Below are 8201 nucleotides of genomic sequence, written 5' to 3'. Positions count from 1 at the left end.
GCTGGTTCTGCTCTCGCTGTTGAACCGCTGCTACGCGCTACAGGTAGTAATATTTCACAGACGGAGCGCCGCTTCTGCTCCACCTGGTAGTGACTCTCACACCGAACCTCTGCTTAAAGCTGCAGCATCTAACCTAAAAAAATACATTTTACATACCTATTAAAACTTTCACTGTCCTAACATGAGACAGATAATCTCTAAAAAATAATTGATCTCCTCCCTGATCTGCATAATTACTCCGCTCAGTCAGAAACAGCCAATCAGAAATAATCAGTTAGCCGCCATGCTATCAGGAAGTTTTCATTCAGTAACTCAGGATTGTTTATTGCAATGGAACCTGTATTTGCCTATGAATGTTAAGTTTTATACTTGAATTTTTTGGCAATGTTGAGAGGTTTTATTTTGGCTCTTTGCATTATTTAGCCTCTTCAGAGCCTTCATATGTTATCAGTCTGTTAAAGATTTTATTACCGATAGCAGTACAATTTGCACAATGCCTGTTTTGTTTAGTTTTCTTCTTGGAAAAAGTTATTAAAAACAAGTTTTTGTCTAAATTAAGGTGAATTCATGGTTCCTTTTTCCACATAATGTAACCGGTAGTGTTTATGATTAAAAAAAAAAATTATGTGATCAGTATCAGTATCGGGGAACAAACCTGATCGGCACATCTCTAATTGTAACCAAGTTTTGGAGCTGTTACTAATGGTTATTTTAGTAATCAATTAATCTATTGATTATTCTGACATTAACCAATTAATTGGATTTTAAAAATCTGCACATTTTTCAGATTAAATAATTAAATTCCTTTTCTAAATAAGAAAATAAATATTTTGTTACTTAAAATTCAATAGCAGTATTAATTTAGTGTACACTTGATCATTTGTAGCAAAGGATGCTTCTGCAGCTAAAAAAAAAATTACTTCTAAGATCACCATGTGAAATGCTCGGCTCTTCCTGCTTGACTTAACAACATAGTGCAGTGATGATCTTTAAATATCTGATTGATAACTGGACAACAAACGGTGCTTAGATTTGTTTTACAGAATTTGAGCTTGGCAAAGCTAACTGTGTAGGTCACTTGAGGAGTTTTGGGTAAAATATAAGTATATTTTTATCTTGAACGCAAAATGTGTATATTTTTGAACAAATTTTGCTTAATTAATACAATATTAAATCTGTTTTTTTAGCAAAATTGCCTATTTTTGAGTCTGAACACTCCAGCTAACGATTAGTTGATTACTAAAGTAGTTGCCAATTATTTCAATAATCGATTAATCCCAATTAATGTGATTGTTTCAGCCCTAAACACCATATCATTTGTCTTCTACTAGAACGTCTCTCACAAAAAAAAAATCCCAGTAAAAAGAAAGCTGTGGATGTGAAGTGATAAATTTGAAGCAGTGTGAACACTTCATGTTCAAATAAAGAAGCAGTAAATCTTTGAGGTTTTCTCTACCTGTGCCAGACCAGCAGGCAGAACTGTGGGGTTTAAAATGGAAGATTTTCTCAGCTGCTCTGACGGTGGGCTGACCAGCAGGCCCCCTCCTCCGAACTTCATGGAGTCGTGCAGCAGCTTCTCCACTGGCGTCATCGGTCCGAGCGGGGCTTCGATGGGCTCCTGCTCCCCTCCCAACTCCCCGTCTCCTGCTCCTCGTCCTCCACCTCCTCCTCCCCCCACGGCCTCCCCCGCACCTTCGTCAGAGGATTTGAGGGAAACGGCGATCCTCTTGGGTTCGGACTTGGTCTTCATCCTCATGATCGGGGTCTTGCTCAGGGAGATGGCCGAAGCCGCGGCCGAGTCTGCTCCTCCTGCCCCAGCCGAGTCGCTCTGCGGCTCCTGTGCGGTCTGATCACAACTCGGGTTCTCAGGCGAATCTTTCGGTCTGGATTTCAGCGTGGAGCCGACGACTTTGAGGTCGTCGGCGCTGGAGACGCTGGCTTCATCTGCAGTGGGGAATAATAATAATAATGTTCTGCACGTATTTTCATTTGGGGCCTATTTAGCTTAGGTTACTAAAAAAAATGGCTTGATTATAAAATGAGTCAAAAGCACTTTTCATGTTTTTAGGTTTACAAATAAAGTTCTCAAACTTTTTTTCACACAAAAGGAATGAACATAATTTTTCAATAATTTTTAATAGAAAAAAAGCTCATACTAGGCAACCAAAATACAAAAACAGCTACTTTTTTAAAAAGAAAATATTCTTTGTTGTTGTTATTGATAATTATTTGGATTTGTTACATGAAAACAACTAGTGTTTTTATTAACACTAATTGTATAGCACTGTATTTCTGGATCCGCAGGTTCAAAGCGCCTGGTTTAGAGTGCCACAGAAAATATCTACGGCGGGCCGGATTTGGCCCGCAGGCCTTACGTTTGACATGTTCTACCCTGTTCACATTCGTATCTTAGTTCTCTAAGTCTGAGTAACAAAGTTCCACAGCCACTCAGTTCTGTGAGGACCTCACCTGCGTCCGGTGGAGTGGGAACAACTACCACCGCCTGACCAAGTTCCTCCGTCGCCTCCTTCCCCTTCCTCTCCTCTTCCTCCTCATCCCCTGCCTCGTCCTCCTTTGTTCTCTCCGTCTTCTCCTCTACGGCTTCCTGCTCCACCACGTCCGAAGGCAGCACCATGCAGGGCGTGGTGGACTTCCGGCGGCTCGACATCTTCGATTCAGACTGACTCGTACTTGTGTTGCGGCCGAGCTGTCCAGGTTCACATATTGCAGGTCAGTGAGTTGATGAGCTGGATTCTTGGAATCCCGTTTCTCTGAATGGAAAACACAAATAAAGGGAACATCTTAAGGTCGTATACACGCCTCCCCTCACCGGGATTCAGTAATCAAATTCTTGATTCCTTAATTTCCTGCAACGGCTTGGAAACTGTGTGGGAGTGGATGTGAGTGTAACATAGTAGGTGTTTCAAGGTTTTATGCAGGTTTCACCAACTCAAATGGAAGATTTTCTTTTTTAACACTGTCTAAGTACTATTATGAATGACATTTCAGAACTGCGTCGTGACAGAAACGTACCAAAAAGGAAATCGCAAATAAATAAACTGCACAGGTTGGCAGCAGACATGAACCATTGGCCAAGATGAAGAGCGTCCAGCCAACTGGCCATAAATCTGCACTGACTAAACTTGCATTTCAGCCTCTGACATGCTGGAAAGCGTACAGGAAAACTGAGTAGGCCATCAAAACTAATACGTCTTCATATTATTAGGTTTAAGTTATTTCTTTGCACGGAAAACCTGATTTTCACGCCTGCGTTTAAAGCGTCAAAGCTGTGCTTTAAGTAGCATCTAAAGGTACATCTAAAAAATATATGAAGTTCAATATTTTTTAGGAAACACAATAATGGGGACGACTGCTGACTTGGAAGCTGTCCAGAAGACCGTCAATGACAGAGGGTAAGAAACAGAAGAAGCTGGTTGTTCACAAAGTGCTGTTATCCAAGCATATTCACAGAAAGTTGAGTGGAAGGGTAACTGCAGGACAGTCAAAAAAATCCATTCAAGAAAATAGGGTAGCTTCATAGGAGCAAACTAAGGCTGGCATCACAGCAAGAGCCACTTCTGGACCAGAGACAGGGTCAGCAGTCTTTTACCTGGGCTAAGGAGAAAATAACTCGACTGTTGCTCTGTGATCTAAAGCATTATTTTCATTTGGAAATGAAGTTTGCATTTTGTTTGGAAATCAAGGTGCCAGAGTCTGTGGGAAGACTGGAGTCGCACAGAATTCACGTCGCTTGAGGTCGAGTGTGAAGTTTCCACAGTCAGGCTACCAAAAACCGGTTTAATGAGCGTGGTGTCACTGTGACTGATTGGCCAGCACACTGGTCTGACTTGAACCACGTAAAGAATCTAAAAGGTTATTGTCAAGAGAGAGACACCAGATCCAAGAGATGCAGATGACCTGAAGGCAGCTGGATGTAATCTGGGCTTCCATCAAACCTCAGGAGATCCACAGGGCTGATTTCATCCACTCCACACAGCATGGATGCAGTAATTTATGTAAAAAGAGGCCCAATACTGAGTGAATAGAAATTAACATACTTTAGAATTTTCTTTTTAATATACCATTTTCTATTGATCTTGTAATGTTATATTCTAATTTTCTGAGACACTGTTAGAGGTGTGCCGATCGATCGGTCACCGATCATAATCGGCCGATTTTTGTGAAAAAGTGCATGATCGGTGATCGGCGATCATTGGCTCTTGTTGCCGATACCGATCACCTGCATCTCATTTCGCAGCCTGCATGTGCAGCTGGTCTCCTCTTTCCTTCACACTGCGCAAACGCGCAGCAACAAATCCTAAGCGATGTGGAACTATAACGCACTAAGTGAATGGGGAAGTTTGCGTGTTGCGGCGGAAAACTGAAGCACGTCAATATACATCAACACAACGAAGCTAATACGACATAAAAACAATGCCATACTTGACGGAGTTTGGCTACATCGAGACTCACTGCAGTAAAAAAGACATATGGAGGATCAGATAGCAGGTAAAGCAGCGCACAGCTACAAACACTCACCCGGATTAGCATGACGGTCAGAAAGCTAAACAAATAACCCACAAAATTATTTAAGTCTTTGAGCTGCGACGTAAGACGCTGGTTCTGTTCTCGCTGTTGAACCGCTGCTACACGCTACAGGTAGTAATATTTCACAGACGGAGCGCCGCTTCTGCTCCACCTGGTAGTGACTCTCACACCAAACCTCTGTTTAAAGCTGCAGCATCTAACCTAAAAAAAATACATTTTACATACCTATTAAAACTTTCACTGTCCCAACATGAGACAGATAATCTCTAAAAAATAATTGACCTCCTCCCTGATCTGCATAATTACTCCGCTCAGTCAGAAACAGCCAATCAGCAGTAATCAGCTAGCCGCCATGCTATCAGGAAGTTTTCATTCAGTAACTCAGGATTGTTTATTGCAATGGAACCTGTATTTGCCTTTGAATGTCAAGTTTTATACTTGAATTTTTTTGGCAATGTTGGGAGGTTTTATTTTGGCTCTTTGCATTATTTAGCCTCTTCAGAGCCTTCATATGTTATCAGTCTGTTAAAGATAGTATTACCGATAGCAGTACAATTTGCACAATGTCTGTTTTGTTTAGTTTTCTTCTAAAAACAAGTTTTTGTCTAAATTAAGGTGAATTCATGGTTCCTTTTTCCACATAATGTAACCAGTAGTGTTTATGATTTAAAAAAATAAAAAATAATTATGTGATCGGTATCGGTATGAAAAAACCTGATCGGCACATTTCTACTGAATATTGGTTTTTCGCTACATGTGAGAAAAAACATCAGACACAAAGTCTTGAAACCTTGTGTAAAAAAATCTTTATAATATACGATTTTCACTTCATGAAAAGGCAACAAAATAGTCAACTTTTTTTTTTTTTTTTTACAAAATTCAATTGTTTTATATTTACAGTTCAGGCTAGTGTGGTATAGCTTAAGTAATAACCAAAGATATTTGTTTACGAGGCTGTTGGGAGAAATACTGCAGACCCCCTTCACTGCTTCATCCACATGACCAATGTGTAAAACCAAAACCTTTATAAACACACAGTAAAGTGCTTTGGGACACATTTTTATCACTTAATTGCGTTAAAATGTATCACTGGTTATAAATATATAACTACTGCGTGTTCACACTGCTCTGCTACCACTGTGAGGTTTTAACACCAGCACCTCGAAAATGTGGAGGTGTCAGCTAGCTCATTTGTTATTATTAAAGTAACAATAAAGCATTACCATATGTTACAAAGACAACAAGAAAGGCTGTTTTTCAGCTACACAGGAGCGTTTTAATGCGGCGGGCCAACTAGCCCGTGTTAGCCGGGCCGGTCATTATGAGGTCTGGCGGTAAACTTACAAGAACTACAGTAATGTGCACTGTGTTGCTACCAGGCTGTAGAGGCGAAGCGAGGAGTGATTTCCTGGGTCTCGGCAGAGCAGCCTCCAGGTGCTCCCTGTCGGTATCCGTCGGTGTTGCTTTCTCCTCGGGCTAAGCATTCAGCCCGGCCGGGGCGGCTGCGGCGTCTACGTGAGTTATTAAAGCAGCTGGATCTCCCACAAAAAAAAAATAAAAAAAAATACAGCCAGCCGAGACAGACGGACCGCTTTAACGGCTACAGCCCTCCTCTGCTGATGCTGGAAACACCGGACATCTCTCTGCTGGTCCGAGCAGGTTATCTCCCACCAGAAAGCGGCTCCTCATAAAAGTTCACGCGGCCACAAGACGGCTCGTCTTAGCTGTTCATAAAAAGGGCCGCCCGGTGCTTTGTTTTTTGATGACCTATTTCTCAAATATTTTAACGGCTGATTTTTTTTTTTTTTAATGATCAAACAGCGTCATCATTCAATGTAATACGTCTTGACGTCATTCCGCGGCGACTTTCGGGGGATCTTAAAAATGTTAGCAGTTAATGGAAAAAATGCCCACTTTAATGCAAATACGGACCGTATTTCAGAATAAGGCAGTCACAGTGGGCTCGGAGAGGGGGCTGGGTGATGGACAATCAGCGCAAAGGGTCGTAAACGCGTTCGTTTCCGATTCGGCTGGGTGCCAAAATGTCCTTAAATGACCTGCGAGGGGGAATATGAGAAGCTACTTAAGGACACGCTGCTAGTTTCAGCCAAGGTGATCCTCCTGGCTGCTGCTTTTCATTACATTAGGCTGGCTGCCTCGGTCTGTTTAATAGGACTTTTTTTTAAAAAAAAACAAAGTGTACACTAAAGTTAGTATACTGTGCTTCGCAAAAGTATTCACAACCCTTGAACTTTTTCTCATTTTGGCAACCGAACCTTAGGTATTTTAGAAATATTTAGCGTGACGCACAAACACAATGTACAACATAGTTGTGCAGTGGAAGGAAGAAAAAAAAAACTTTTATAAGCGTTTACAAATATGGAAATCTGAAAAGTGTGGCGTGCATTTCTATTCTGCCTCCTTTTCTCTGAGGCTTTGAGGATGATGTGATCTGTTGAAACCGATATTTAACTTTTTGGCTAAACTATGCTGAACATAGTGGTGGCAGCACCATTCTGTGGGGGAATTTGGAGCTCAACAGGGAAGCTGTTTTGGAGCTAGAAGTTTGCAATACTGTACATTTTGGTATTGACCCAATACAAATAAATACAGGACTAGTATACTGATACTTAAAAAACATCTAAGTAACTGAATAACTCGATTCAGTTTCAGTTTGATTATCGTTTTGATAAAATAAATCAAGACACTACAATCTTTATTTAAAGCAAATAAATGTGAGGAAGATCAAGGAGCCAACAGGAACTGTTCTGTGACCTGACCAGGTAGAGGATATTTGTTTTCTATTAAGATCGTCTCTGTTGAGCACGTCCAGAAAGGGATAGGTCACTAGTCGGCTGACCTACTTTCCCTAGAATCACTTACCGTCACTGCCTGATGCAACCATGGATTCCTGACAGAAATAAATGAAAATATCTCTTGCTACACCTCACAGACGTTTTCAATTTGATCTTTTACACTTTAAGCCAATATAATAGATCCCCTCTTGTAGCCGTTTAGTTATTTTTTAGCCATTTTATCAGAAATGCGTGCTACAGTACCAACTTTATGTACAGGCACTACTGGTAAAGATGCTTTTAAAACACATTTTATTGCAGTTGGATAAATTCACAATAGAATCTAAAAATGTTTTTATGCTCAGGTCAGTAAAAACAGATTTGAAACAAAAATAATCAAAGGCTACTTTTGGTGAATTTCAAGTGACATTTTGGGTTATATCTTCATGGCCACCATTAGACGCTGCTGATGATTGTTCAGTTATTTTCAGTTTTACCATCACAAAAGTAAACATCTACTAAACTTGGCTCTGGCTTTTATTGGAATTATGTGCTTTGATCAGTCATCCTGGTGTTCGTAGCATGGAATATGTATGTGGAAAAGCACTTTATGCCGTCTGAAGTACGGAGGAGGATATCTGGGTCAGTTCCTTTAACAAAGGTCAACAGGAAACTGAAATTGGGTCATTATTGAATGTGATAAATGACAAAAAAAGGTCAAGGACAAAGATTTAAATGTACTCTAATTAAAGGCTATGTTTTTCAAAACTGGAAGTGGAAGTAGATGCTTCTGTATTGCAAAATGTATTTCATTGCAATGCTGTAAATGTTTTTAAACAGTGATGCCAGTAATACGTG

The 8201-nt window shown here is 40.5% G+C and overlaps 1 protein-coding gene across 1 annotated transcript in view; it reads right to left on the bottom strand.

Annotated features, from left to right (window-relative positions):
* The window catches only part of zhx1 (zinc fingers and homeoboxes 1), a 21741-nt gene extending 14495 nt beyond the window's left edge, over window positions 1–7246 (bottom strand). The window contains exons 1-3 of the mRNA XM_008432026.2: window positions 5893–7246; window positions 2470–2771; window positions 1457–1944 (exon numbers count right to left, since the gene is read on the bottom strand). Coding sequence (XP_008430248.1) covers window positions 1457–1944; window positions 2470–2668 — 687 coding nt within the window. The 5' untranslated portion in view covers window positions 2669–2771; window positions 5893–7246. The remainder of the gene's footprint in view (window positions 1–1456; window positions 1945–2469; window positions 2772–5892) is intronic.
* Between the last annotated feature and the right edge of the window lie 955 nt (window positions 7247–8201).

This window comes from Poecilia reticulata, linkage group LG16, assembly GCF_000633615.1.
Source record: "Poecilia reticulata strain Guanapo linkage group LG16, Guppy_female_1.0+MT, whole genome shotgun sequence".
Lineage (NCBI taxonomy): Eukaryota > Metazoa > Chordata > Actinopteri > Cyprinodontiformes > Poeciliidae > Poecilia > Poecilia reticulata.
The sequence above is the reverse complement of the archived record's forward strand: the minus strand, read 5'-3'. Positions and strand labels throughout refer to the sequence as shown.